A 14,292-nucleotide genomic window follows, 5' to 3' on the forward strand; every position below is an offset into this window, starting at 1 on the left:
TACGATTAAGCGATGCGGAGAAAGGTTCGAGGAACGATTTTTGACGATCTTTGGCAGCTGCCGAAATCGGGATATCTTTGTTTATCGTAACGTATACGTATAATTTAGGTACCTTTAAGTTTTCGTTAACTTCTCGTAACACTCAAAAGTACCTTCTTACTTTTTATAATATTATAATAAATACTATAATGCTAAAATAAAATTCCAAAATGCGAAGTTTATCTCGATATCGATAAAAATAAGACCGGAGACAACGGTCGCTATTATGCACGCTTTATGCAACGTTCTCTCGCTGCTTTGAAGTTTCGCGGGTACCTCGCTATTTCGCTATTTCAGATTCTCATCCGCGCGTGTAAGCTTCGTAATCATCGTACGCGAGGCGAGGGGAAAAAAACGCGATTTTCCACGGCTCGATCCACGGAATATAATCATGCGAATGTTGGAAGATTCTGCACGCCTCTCGCGCATTTTAATAATTCAGGAATATTCGCGTTCCCGAGACTCCGTCGAGATTAACTGGAACTTTTGCGGAGCCTGGAATAGAAACACAATTTCCTGAACAAATAGCTATAAAATTTAAAATGATTTTTGCTTTTCGATAGAAATCTGAAGCCAGTATTAGTTAGGAACAATAATAAGTGAAGCTTTGTGTATAATTGAAGGCTTTACAATAGAACGAAGTAAATGTTTAATACTATTTTGCTATACTAAAATCTTAAAATAATTCCGTAATATATATATATATATATATATATATATATATATAACCACACATTTATCAATTTTTTTAAATTAAATTATTTGTTATGTTTTATTCGTGTATTTATATAACTTTCTTACACGATTACATATTACTCTCCCTTTCTTCGTTTTCTTCTCCTCTCTCTCTTTCTCTCTCTCTCTCTCTCTCTCTCTCTCTCTCCATTTTATAATAATTTATATGAAAGAGGAACTGAGAGGATAATTATTTTTCTCGGTGTTTTTTGAAAGTGCATAGCCTTGGTAGAGTAATCTGCAAAAGTACCTTTCGCATGTAACGCACGTAATTTTATGCACTTGCGCGGCTCTTCTTCGCTCGATGCACTTAATTTAGAAGCGCGCCGGCCGCGCGCGTGCACGTGGCCGCGCGGCTCGTACATGGCTCATCCATAAACACGTGCGTGTGCGTGACGGCGTACGTACCGGGTGCATCGGGAGGACTCGATTAGCGTAGATCCGCAGATAGTACCGCGTTAGTCCTGATGTTACAGCGAACACTCTTAGCGCGTTATTAGCTATTCGTGTTTCGCCGTATCTCGATTAATAGTCTCGACCGCGTAATTGAGCGCTCGCGGTGAACATAATTCGTTACCGCGACCGATTACGCGGAACAATCGCGTGTAAAATCGATCGGCGCAGAGAGACGTTTGACGCGTTAATTAGATGATTCGCGCATTCTGCCGAGCATAGGTATATTTCTGTTATCTTAATTGCGAGATAAGTGCAGAGAGGGGCTGTGCATCAATTCGACACTGATGATACGTTCAAATTGTTTTCTCTTTAAATATGGAATTGAATGAATGTAATTCTCGTTAATCGAATAGCGTGTATATTAGATATCTGTTCTAACATGATGTTAAGACAAATTGTATAAAATTGTTGATACCGCAAGAAAGAGGCATAAAATGACCCGAACTTTCCACGCACACGGCATTTACGTAGATTACACTCTTATGGTTCGAGGGAATAGCAATCACAATTCTCTCTTCAGGAGTTTATCGATATTCCATAAATCTCTCGCGCTTAAATGAGTACGCAGCGTGCCATCGATAAACGGAGCCTTTCTTTCCCTCCCTCCTCCCCCCTCTCTCTCTTTCTTACTCTTTCTCTTTCTTTCTCCCTCTTTACTCATACGGAACCGCGAACGTTCCCGATTCTACATCGTTCCCGTCTACATTACTTCGAAGCAATTTAGTGGAGTTTAGTTGAGTAGATATATTGCTCTCCAGTCGAGCCTATTTATATCTCGCGTTCGAGTCTTCCGGTCCATTTGCTCGGTTTGCAAACTGCACCATCGCATTGGCGTTCTACGCCCTGCACGAGAACAAGAGAAAGAGAGAAAGGGAAAGATATTCTCCCTCGTTCCCGATTCGTGATGGGGGTCTCCTCCTTATATTTTGGGTTCGCTCGACTCACGGAGGATGCGGAGGACCCTTTACCCCTTTGCGCCGTGGAATCCGGGAGACGGAGGCGACGGGTAAAGGACTCTCTCTCACCCCTCGGGGGACCCCACTTTTGATTTATATCGGCCGCTTAGCATATTTTGTAATTTACTGTTGAGAATCCTCAACGTACGAATCGCGTCAGATACGAGGGCAGCCGAGAGGAGCACGGTGGTGGTGCGGCGAAACGCGGCGGCAACAGCGACTGCGGCGCGGCATCAAGAGCATCACCAACAGCAGTTTCTGTTACCGACCTCGCCGTGGGGAGATGCCGCCCTAATCTTCCCTCGCATCTTCTCCTTTCGCCCCCTTCGTTGCCCTCCCTCCTCTCGCGCCTCTCTATCTCTCTCTTTCTCTTCACCTCTCTCGCGTCGTATCATCCTATCTGCCTCTCTTACCCCCGTTCGCTCTCTCTCCCCGCTGAGAGATGATAGCATCTCGACAATTTGTACGGCGCGGTAGATCGTTAAAACTCCTCTCTCGCTCTCGAGAGAGCGTCGCTGCGGGGAGAGAGAACGAGCCGGCGAGAACTAGCGAGGGCACGACTTTAATCCAATTTCATTGTGTCGCATTCGTTGAAGGGATCAGACGTTTCTTTGGCCACCACGACTGCGAAAATAAGGGAAAAAAAATGAAATGGTTGACACGGAACACGGTTCAGGAGAAATGTATTTTCGACGTGGAGAACGCGTAGAATAAATTCGCGCGCAATCTGATTTACTTATTTTCGTAGCTACATACGATTGTGTTGTAGTTCGTTGATGCATTTTTTTTAGCGTTGTTGAAATGCATGCCAAAAGATGCGCTGCAATTTTCCCACGACTTCCCTAATCGAAATTTAAAACGAGTTTGTATACAGTAAAAACTCAAGCGGGCCTTGTTTTACCGCTTTTCTCTCGAAGCTTATTTTATATTAGATACTTATTTATTGCGATTACTGGAAGATGAAGTTTTATGACGACGTCTTACGATGATAGTAATTAATAACGAGTAAAGCGAGTTTCTAAACGTCAGAGCTTCAGTCAAACGCGTGATTCATGACTAAATTATAGATTAAAAACTAAGAGATGAGCTCTTAGGAATATATAGTAACTTTAGAAACTCTACGTACCGTGATGCTTTCACAAGCCGACTTTGACTCTCGGACATACTGAATTTATGATATTAACCCTAGAATAACTTTTTCGACACGAGCAGCAATGCGGGATCCTTCGAACGTACTAAATTATAACGTTAACGTCCTGCCCAACACAAGGCCCAGAAAAATATGCGGAACTCGGCGCGATCGCCGCGATCACGCCGAGAGACGGCCATGTCGTAATTCGAATAATGGACCTGCTGCGAAGCCAAGCACCAAGAATATTCTGTTCAATTAACTATATTGTTGTAAGCGCATAAGGATACCATTAGGTGTCCGTGGGTTTTTAAGCGTTCAATCCGTAGAGACAGGGCCGCATCTACCGTCAAGCGAATGAAACGGCCGGCGGCCGTTTTGGTTTATTCGTTGTAAAGACGCCTTCGTTTCTTCAGTCGTTCCTTCACCTTTTCCTGCCATATTCTTATCCGACTATCCTCTATTGTCAGATCAATGTCCAAAGATCAATGCAAGATTGACTTGTCTTTTTAAGAGAACGTATCGTTACTGACGCAATTTTTATGAGAGGCTCAATCTTCGAGTGCCAGACCCTGAAGTGTGCAGAACCGAGTCTGCAGAGGAGGCGGATAGCTCGCCAGGGCTCTTACGGAGTCCGGCGGTCGCTTAAGGTTCGCCACGGGGTTGTAGAATGATGGCGCAAAGCCATCGAGAATCGGCGTACGGTTTCACAGCAAGCCGCCGCCGTAAAAGACGGCCTCCTGGCACTTCGCGAGATCGCCGCCTTAATCTTAACGTCCGCGGGCATAAGCGACAACCGCGATATCCGCCTTCCAAACGTGGAGACCGGCCGGCCGCGGGAAATAAGGAGATACGTACTCGCCGCGTGTAGCTCTCGCGTCCTGTAACATTGATTCAATTAGCGGATGAAGACGCCTCTCGGACGTGGACGATGATGGCAATTGAAACGTAAAAAAGTATTCGATGGAGAGTCGCAGGGACGATGCCGAGGGAAAGCGTGAACAGTTGCACACTTACATTCTTCATTAAATTTAAATTGAAGCGTAAAAGATAATTCTATAAGCGTTTAATTTAATTGAAAAGTAAAAGAGGCACAAAATATATATATATGTTAATAAGTTTTAATAAATTAAAATATGGATAGAAATTTAGATAATAGATACGAACATTATTATTTATTGCCGCAATTTTTGCGAGTGACGGCCGTAATATTTGACACAAAAAAATCACCGCAATTGCGTGCGCCGTGACTCGGCAGGAAGTATCCTTTCAGAATCATAGTAATTGTCACAACGGTCGAGTATTTTTTTCGTTCAATTGCGGCCGATTGCTTCATCGTCGGTCATGCGATGTACCGAGAAAAGCGACCGCATTTCGCAATGAACGCATACACGCGAATTGTGAGTCTCACACATTCGAGATGTTAATGACAACTGTTGCACGTGAATCTCCTCACACAATCGTACGTACTATCGGGAGTTCTTTGAAACTTCGCGATCGATGCAACCGAATATATGCATGTATATCGCGTTCATCGCGAATGTACGCGAATGATACTGTCTTCAATCTAATTCTTTTTTGCGATTGGATAACTCAGGAAATGTTTTTGTCGATTCTTTCTTCCTGACGCGCGATAACATGTCATCACATCAAAGACTTTGCAGCACAACGTATTGAGAGATGAAATTCAAGCGCCAACCCGTACATTCCATCTCGGTGATGCGTGTTTTCCGCAGGCGGTGGTGATCACGCTCCGAGCTCTCGAAAGTGAAATTCCCTCCCGGAGATAACAAATTTCTAATTAATTCATATTAAATTCAGACCCCCAAGGCCGCGCATGAATAACGTCATCAATATGATGAATGTTTATCCGGCGGCGAGCAACGCCGTGAATGTTTCAGCATCTAAAAAGAGTAGTTTCCGAAATTATATACCATATGATATAATACACGTTTTTCGACTTTTTCCCTTTTTTCTTGTGTATACTGCATCCTCCGTTATTCCTCGTCTCTTGTAATGGAAAAATAACTACAAATAAGTCATTTCGCATTAGAGCGAAGTTTTAAGATACGTGACAAGAGGAAGTACGTAAATGATTGATTCAAAGTTTAAATTTATAATATATGCGAAGATCTGATGCCATTCATGTGTTATCGTTTTCATTTATCACGCGCTAATTTAATAAAAAATTAACAGAGGGGAGCAGAATATATGAAAATAAATTACTTCGTTACTAAATATATTTTACAACTTGTTGGACTTTTATCTCGCTACACGAAGAAAAAAAGGCGCGGGTGATTCCAAGAATCGAATCCTTTCGTTTTTCCGGGCGAATGCTTTTCACCATTTAAGCTATCCAGCTCCCGTTAATATCCTCCGCTCAGGACCTTCCTGATCCGATCAACTTCAGTTGAACGAGGAGCACCGTAGTGTCGGGTATACGAAAACCCAAAATCACCTTCCTTCAATGACCACTTGGTGGACTACCTCACTCTAGCGATTTCTTGGATGAACAATACAAAGGGCAACGCGATCTTGCCGGGAAAATCTCAACTCTGGATAAAATGATACAAACGTATGAACCTTTGGGAAAATTTTTATTCGATAAGAAATTGTTGAATGTGTGTGTGTGGCGAAGTCTAGAAGTTTTAATCATCAAGGCCCTTTCACTGCGTTCTTCCTGCGCCTCGCTGTGGAAACGTTATATAGAGATTAATCGCGAGGCTAACGCGATGGGACGACGATAGCGATGTTTCGCTCACCAAGTTCAAAGTTGTATCGATCAGCCGGAATGGGGTCTGCAGTGTGGAGAAGAAGTGTGTCGTTTAGGAGCGAGAAAAATATCGAGCGCGATCGACTGGACCGGGAATTGAACCCCCGGATCTTTCGCATGCCGTGCGATTGCTTTTACCACTAAGCTACCCGGCCCTATGAAATAACACTCTTCCCGTTGTCGATATGTATTGTGTACAGCACTGTACCCACAATTCGTTAAGGCCGCGACACACAGAAAACATAAACAGTAAAATAGAAGCGGTAAGCGAATCGGTCAAAACGAAGATAATAATAAAGTGTTACGATCGATACAAAACGATCTTCGTGTATAGCAAAATATTCAATCCTGAGATGTCTCTGATGAGAAAAACGAGAGACACGGGGTCGTGTAAATATGGTGTTAGCCACGCTTCTGTATCATATACGCCCGTATTACACATAATACGAGCGGCGGTCGTAATACCCGTGCCTGGGACCTTTCTTTACGACCATCTTTTCGTACGTGCGACGGAATGGCGCGGAACGTATAATGAAGTCTTGCTCGTAGAGAGGCCAGTCTTTAAAGGGCTCAAGAATGAACTCGGCAATGAGCGCCGGCACGCCGCAACTTCTTATTACGTTTCCTGGTTATCGTCACGCCAAGATCTACTTAGGAACGAGGCGGCAGTGGCCTTTACGCACGCCGGGAGGGTGCATGCTCAGCCAACCGACCTGTCTCTGTGGGATTAGACAGATAGCCGACGTGAACACGTTCCGCGAAGAAGATTGTTCTTTGTCGTCTTTGCTGTCTTCTTATTATCTTGAGAAATAACGCTACGGAATCAAGTACATGAATAATTGCGTTAAAATCAGGCTGAAAAATCTGACTTTTTCACAACAGACTCGAAAAATTTCAAAGATATATCTTATAGAAATCTTTTAATCGGAAAAAAGTATATCACGGGAAAGAATTACTTCGTGACGTTAAAAGATCCTAATTAACCGCTCGCTCGTGCATGGAACAATCTGAATGACGCCAAACGGCGGAGTTGTGAATTCCTAATTGCGGCAATTAGAAATTTCTAATTAACCGCTCGCTGTCGACACACCGTTCGAAGTCCAGTCCGTTCTCTCCTCTCCTCGCAGCACCGTTCCCCTCCGCTGTACATGCGTGCGAAGACATAATGAAACCTTCCGTTTCCGAGATCGTGGGCCTTTACGGTGGTCGGCAATCAGCCGTACGACGAATACGAACGGGTTGTCGCTACTTCTTATTACACATTTCGTTTCTCTCGGTTATCGTTACGCGGCGATCTGCTTAAGAGCATAGAGTCGCCACTACGACGAATCCCGGCCACTACCGCGGTGGCCTCTGACCCACCTGACGAGCCCCGGGGGGGAGAACGAGGGGGACCCGCGTGTCACGTCGTAAAACGAAACGACCCGGCCAACGGCAGGCCGGAACCAGAAACCACGGCCACGAGTGCCATGCCCCGTTTTCGCCGTCCGCCGCCACGCTACACGCTATTTTATGCCCGACACGTAGCTTCGCACGAGCGCGTACTCGTTTGTTTGGATTTACGATTATAGAAGAACGCGTAATGGCTCCTCGACGGAGCGCGATACGCGAATGGCAACGCCCTCGTTTCGCGCTCGCCGCGTGGGATCGCATCTCCGCGTTCTCCAGTAGCGCCGGATCTTTTCGCGGTCGCGAAAATTACACACGAGCGAGTCGCGTGCTAAGATCCGAGGCACATGATGAGCTGTAAGACTAAAACGTAAGGATCACAGAGCATACCAACATTGTTGGACATGTTCGTGCCTATATCATACCTATTTTAGCAAGCTAAAAAATATATGAAATATTGATAGAATCTAGAAAAATAAAGCATTCAATGTTGAAAGATTGAAAGCTAAAGTAAAATTCGAGAATATGTATAAACAAAAGCTTGGTTTCCAGCTAATCTTAATTTTGTTCCGATGAAATTTAAAACTTTATTTAAGAATTAATTGTTAAGGATTTTGGATTAACAATTTGCGAAAAATTTTCGTCGCGGTGAACTCGATTTTAGATTTTCTGTAGAATGACATTGGCCGGACCCTCTGTGTTTTCTGTTACCAATTAAATTATATATTATATATTGAATATTCTATCTGTAGATTTTCTCTCTCACGCGAAATATGATCTCGATAAACGAGAAAGGGAAGCGAATAGTCCGCCAATTACGGACGCTGCGATGTTACAATGTCGACAACGCTGTGGTACTATGAGGTCTCGATTACCAGGCAAGAACTGGATCGGACGATCGAGGTAGCCAGCTCGCGGCGATATTATCTCGTTAGCTCGAATTTACGATTAGAAAACGCCGTCGTCTGTTTTGTATCACCTTACGGGTTTCTGCCTAGAATCCCTCGGTTCGGCGACCGCGGAAACGCACGCGCCCGAGTTCTTCGCGGAGAGAACGGTGTGAAATCTCTTGGACTTCGCAGGGGTCACAAGAAACACTTAAAATCCGACACTCCGACGACGCTGCCAACGATCTCGATCGTCGTAACGAAGTCAAGGAGGCATTAAACGGACGTGTTTTCTCGCAAGGGGTCGATACACGGCGCTCGAACGAACCAGATCCGAAAACCGGATCGCGGTAGTTATGCTCATTAGCGAAGCACAGGAAGGCGCATATGACTTCGAGGAGGACACGCAGAGGTCTGAGAACCGGAGCGAATTCGTAGCCTGTTCCGTATAACGTCGACGACCACGGTAAAACCAGACGAAAGCCGAGGAGTCGACCTCGGGAGGTGACAAGCCGGTGTCGAGTTTCGGCGGGTATGCGATTATTCGGTGACATTTCGCGGTTTGCGATGTACGAGCAACCTCGACATCGAATCCCGCGCAAATCGTTACGCAAGAACGAAAATCCGCCACGTCTCCACGGCGTAAGATTACCGCCAACATTTGATAGGACGGTAATCCCGACCGGCACGAAGAAGCATCGACATCGGGACATTTGCATCGCGATAATCCACGAACCTGAATTAGGTCATTGATTTAAAAAAAGACACGAGTACAGTTTAAAAAATCGTACGAACCTCAATGCAGCGCTTGTTCTATTCCTCGCTCATTAGAATTCATGTCTTTACTTCATACACAACTTTCATAGAATAAATTTCAGAATAAGACTCCCTTATTAAAATGTCGCAATTAGGATTTTCTATTCCGTACGAATCTTTTCCACGAGATGAGAATTGTAATCTCTCTCTTAACAATTTCTATATGAAATATTTAATAAAATTCCGAAAGACAGTCCTACGAGATATACAAACGAGAATACCTCTACAAAAACGTAGATGAAATCGCGGGGTATTAAGGCGAGGGTCAAGGAACGTTTCATAATTCCCGAAAGCCACCGGCGGTATTATGTTCCAGGAAACGCGCGATAATCCTAGGAAGTGAAGCACTAGGAAAGCCACGCGGCGGTCATCGTGAGAAGTGGCAGACATCGTTGACCACGCCGCGCGCATCTAAATTTCCTCTCCGACCGTCCATCGCGTACGCGTATATACATACGTATACGCATACGTTGACATTGCCGCGACACGGCGGCACGTGCTGTATAAGCACAGGTGCCGACGTGCGTGCATGCGTGCGCTCGTAAAGGCAAAAAAGCCGTAGACGCGCGAGCGAGCGAGCGAGTACGAGAAGCCGGCAGACGCGAGATGGAAAAAAAAAAGAGCAGACCGGCAATAATAATCAAAGAAGTGACCCGAGCGAGCAGCCGGTAGAGCGCCACTTTGTCGGACCTGTCTTTCGAGTTTCGTCTCGTGCCACATACAGACAGGTCCGTCGCTTATGACGTATACGCACACGCGTTCGCAGCGGGTACCCCGCGATACGCCCGATTTCCGGTTTGAGAAATGCCCGATTCCGGTTCCGAAGCGGGGTCTGGTCTATACCGCGAGGTCTGGGTCCGGGGGACTCGGTACCGCAAGCCCGGCGTCCCGGCGTTGCAGGTTGCTTCGACGGAGGCTAACGTTCACGTTCGTGCGTGTGCGTATGCGTGTGCGCGTCGCGACCCTGCGGTGACCCCGGCGACCTGCATTGCAGGTTCACGTGTCGGGCCGCCGTTGCCGCCGCGCCGGGGTGAGTGCCTTGTCGTCGATAATGCTGCACCGTAGGCACGTAATTGCCTCTTGCGCTCGTACTTGTGCACACGGTATCCGCGCGTCGCGCGGTCACCGCGCGTATTTTGCGCGCACGGCATCCTCTCTGCCGCGCGGGACCGGGACGCGGCGCGATATAAAACACGATGGAATGCCGCTAGTGGACTGTATAACGCGACGCGCAGCGGTAATTTACTCGTTTGCAGCGCGAACGACTCGCAAGGGGCACGAATTCGTGCGCGGTGTGTATTGATCCCCCGACAGAAGATGGAAGACAACGCGCCGCGAATACCGGTGTAATCAGCGAGATTTTCCACGCGCACGGAAAAAGAATGCGGCTGGCCGATCTCTTCTGGTCGCCTCCGCTCGTTGTCGAAGACTAGCTTTTCCCGAGGGTGCAGAGGTGAGGCGATAAAAAACGACGTCGTCGGCAACACTAAATGCGCTTCTCTCCCCTTTGTAGCGTTTATTTCACCCAGGACGACGGATTCCTACGAATATCTCACGCGTTTAATTGATGTCATCCGCTGCAATTAATTTTTTTTGTTAACGTATGAGACAAAAAATGTAAAAGCGACAAATCATTTTTACAATATCAAAGTTTAATATAGGTATCGATTAATATTTTTAAAATTCTTTTTGCTCACTTTATATTTTTATTACGTTTTCAAGTCGCCGGAAAGGAAAGAACTTTCAAGTTAGAAAGATACTCGCTTAGTATATTTCCGACTATATCTATTGTATGTAAAGTCTTTCACAGTCGTTACATAGCAATGTAACAACGCCATTGTAATAACGGGAATAAAACTTGATATATGTTCGCATATATTTGCATAAATCGCAAATAGCACAGCTGCGCATTAAAGTTAATAATTTTCTTGTTAGAAATGAAATTTATAGTCGTGATAACATATCTCCAGTAGTTTTCTGAGGCATATCTTATCGACAAACTTGTAACACGCTGACTATTATTGCATCTGACCTAATATATTTCGACCTAGGGATATTTGCTTGCATCGAATATTAGCGATACTTCTGTTGACATTATCAATCTTTTTCGCATGACGGTGCGAATGCGTGAAACTGATGGCTACGCTCTAACGAGCTGGCCTAAAACGAGCATTGACTCCTTTTCCCTTCGTTTTACGTTAAACTTCTTTTCTTCGTTCTTGTATGCTTTCTCCTTCTCTTCTTCTCGTTTGACCACTAACATTTAATTCTTAGCTTCACGACAGCTACGAAGCTACGAAAAGAATACTTCGTTTCGCACATCCTTTAATACTGTGACGTGGGAAGATCGTGCCACACAAGATTTATTCCGAAGCTCATAAAAATATTTTGGGGATTACAAATACAATACAATTTTATACTTGAGAGAAATCAAAGTGAACATGTAAAGAGAGATGCAAGAAGGACAATGTCATATAGCCTTCGAAATTTTTCACGGGGTAACGCTTTAAAATGTATACGAAGATATTGTTTTAATTAACGAAAACTTTCGTCCCAAACTCGAGGGATCTTGGATGAAGACGTGTCGATGACAGTTGCACAGAACAACTGACGTTCCCGAGAGCTTAAAACGCCAGTCAGACGCGGTCTGCAATCTGATACCTCGCACCTACCGTTCCCAAATTTCCAGGGGTGCGTATCGGGTTCCCAAGGTGCGCGCACGCGAATCCCGTTTCGCATCGCGCGTCCTCGGATTAGCATCGCATTATCGGGAAACGCTCTCGCGAGAGAGGCATCGCGAATGGAGAGCGCGCGAGCGGATCCATTTCACGTAAGCCGAATTCATGAGGCCCCGAGGTTTTGCCGCCATGGCCCCGGGTGATGGCGATGCATTCTCTTTGCTTGTTCGAAAGAACGTGCCCGGTCTCTCGCCGCGGCAGGGTCTATCTACCCCGCCGTCTTTTCCCCGGCCTCGGCCGCTATCCTCGAAGCCTATCCGCACCTCTTCAAGCACAAGTGTGCCGAGGACGACCTGAGACGCACCACGCGGGATAGTCTCTCTCGGCGTCACCCTTATTCTCGTTGTATTGCGAGACAGACGAGAAGAGGCAGGACGGAGAAACAGGAGAGAGAAAGTAGACGAGAGATCAGGTATCAAGTGTAAAAAAAGATCATTGTACGGGAGCATCTGACCGTAGGGTAGGAATCACGTTGACGCGACGGTGCGAAAGGATAGAGTGAGATGAGAAAAGAGGGATGTGTGTACTTTTTTAGAGAGAAAAAGAATTAAGAAGAGACAGAGATAAAGAGAGAGAATCTGGCGAAGGTTACCAGGGCGCGCCGGCAGGGACGCGAGGGGTGATCCTTCGCGATGGAAAAGACGAAGAGACGATAGGAAGAGGGTGAGAGGAGGGGAAAGATGTGGCATGCACCGAAAGCGTTGGCAGTTTATAAGGGTCCCCGGTATTGTGGATACGTATTATCATGCTAAATATAACATGTTAACTACTTCGCATAATACCGCGATCCTCTCGATTCATCTCCCGTACGGTCGATCGGCGAATCGCGTTTCTTCGCGCGCGTCGCGCGTCGAAAATTTTATTGCCGAATTCGGCAGATGCGGCGGAAGTGTAGCGCCGGTTTTCCTCGCTGATTTCATTCGTCAACGGGGCGCGGAGAAAGGTGAAAGAAAAGTACGGCCCGTCTCTTGTGTTTCTTTGGAGATGCCAATTCGATTATCATTTCAATGAACACATAGGATCTAAGTAACGTCAGTTATTTCTAATCATAAAAGTATAAATTGCTGCAATATTTATATTTTCATAATGAAAATATATGTTTTGTATTCGCGATCTAATCTAATGTCATATCTAATACTTGAAACTTTATAAAAACATTTGTTATCATTAAAATTTAAAAAAAATTTCAATTGTATTAGACATATATATAAAAGACGAACGTAATCCTCCTATACCACTTGCCGCAATATCTCGTGAGCACGAAGAATCTGATCTTTTTCACCGAGCGGCCGGTGTCAATCAAAAACTGCCCAGATGGCCCAGATGGCGGATCCCATCATAAAAGGCAATCGGCGGTAGCGACGCGAATGGGTCCGCTGTATCGACTTCGATATACATAGTGAAAATTCGTCAGGCGTTCTTAGGGCACGTCGCGGATCGATGTCGATCTCGGTGATCGGTAAAGGAGCTATAACTGAAGGTCAATTCTTCACGGACTGTTGAAGGGGTGTGATGGGCCAGAAGCTGCTGGTGCAGGAGGCGCCTGGCTCCGGTTCCGCCTCGACGAATCGCATGGAAGGCGGCGAAGGTGCCGGAGGGGGGGAGCTACACCACTTCCTCCAGTACAACCAGCAGTCCCACAGTCCTAGCCAGAGCCTGCAGGGTGGCCTTCCGCTTCCGCTGAGCCCGCAGCCCCTGCGACACGACGGTGCCTCGAGCGCTGGCATCGTCGGGGTCAAGAGGGAACCGGAGGATCTCAGCTCGTCGCGCGGGGGCCAGCAATCCAGCAAACGGCACAAACAAGCACAGCCGGACAGTCCCACACCGCCGGGAATGTACCATCATCATCAGCATCAGTTGCAGGTAAGTTACAGACGATTATTATTGTCAAGCGCAATCACGCGTCCTCCCCTTATAGAATTCGCGATCATTTATATATTTATTCGATTTACTCCGATTTTTCAAAAGTACGACGTTTTTTATACAACGTGTGAAACTTCAATATTAACTTAATGATATATTCTTACAAGAATTCTCAATCACTTTGTGTCACAAAATTTTTCCCTTAACAATCACATACGGCGAGAAAATAATTTGTATAATCAGTTTTCAAGTGACTTCAAACATTATGTGGTTTATTCTTTTGGTGTAAAATTGCTAAAGATTGCTAAAGATTTGCAACTTCTATACGATCATCGCCGAAACGACGCGTCACGTATAATTCCCAACGCAATATTCGCACGCCACAAGATAATATTTGAGAAAATAACATCGCTCAAATTCTTCCAACGTCCGTTCCCGCGCGTAAGGATCGCGAAAATTGCTCAATTGCAGCGTGTCTCGCGAGTTCCACATCATCTTTTTCCTTTATAAA

At 45.6% G+C, this 14,292-nt stretch overlaps 2 protein-coding genes across 4 annotated transcripts in view; one reads left to right on the forward strand and one right to left on the reverse strand.

Annotated features, from left to right (window-relative positions):
* Positions 1–14,292, reverse strand: part of Gwl (serine/threonine-protein kinase greatwall) — a 150,433-nt gene that overhangs the window by 102,170 nt on the left and 33,971 nt on the right. The gene's annotated exons all lie outside the window — the stretch shown is intronic.
* The window catches only part of Grh (grainy head), a 116,070-nt gene that overhangs the window by 81,288 nt on the left and 20,490 nt on the right, over positions 1–14,292 (forward strand). For all 3 annotated transcript variants that reach the window (XM_077422291.1, XM_077422290.1, XM_077422289.1), the window contains exon 5: positions 13,424–13,781. In XM_077422291.1, the coding sequence (XP_077278417.1) occupies positions 13,424–13,781 (358 nt within the window). The remainder of the gene's footprint in view (positions 1–13,423; positions 13,782–14,292) is intronic.

The sequence above is a fragment of the Temnothorax americanus genome, unplaced genomic scaffold, assembly GCF_048541705.1.
Source record: "Temnothorax americanus isolate GAGA-0224 unplaced genomic scaffold, ASM4854170v1 Scaffold7, whole genome shotgun sequence".
Classification (NCBI taxonomy): Eukaryota; Metazoa; Arthropoda; class Insecta; order Hymenoptera; family Formicidae; genus Temnothorax; species Temnothorax americanus.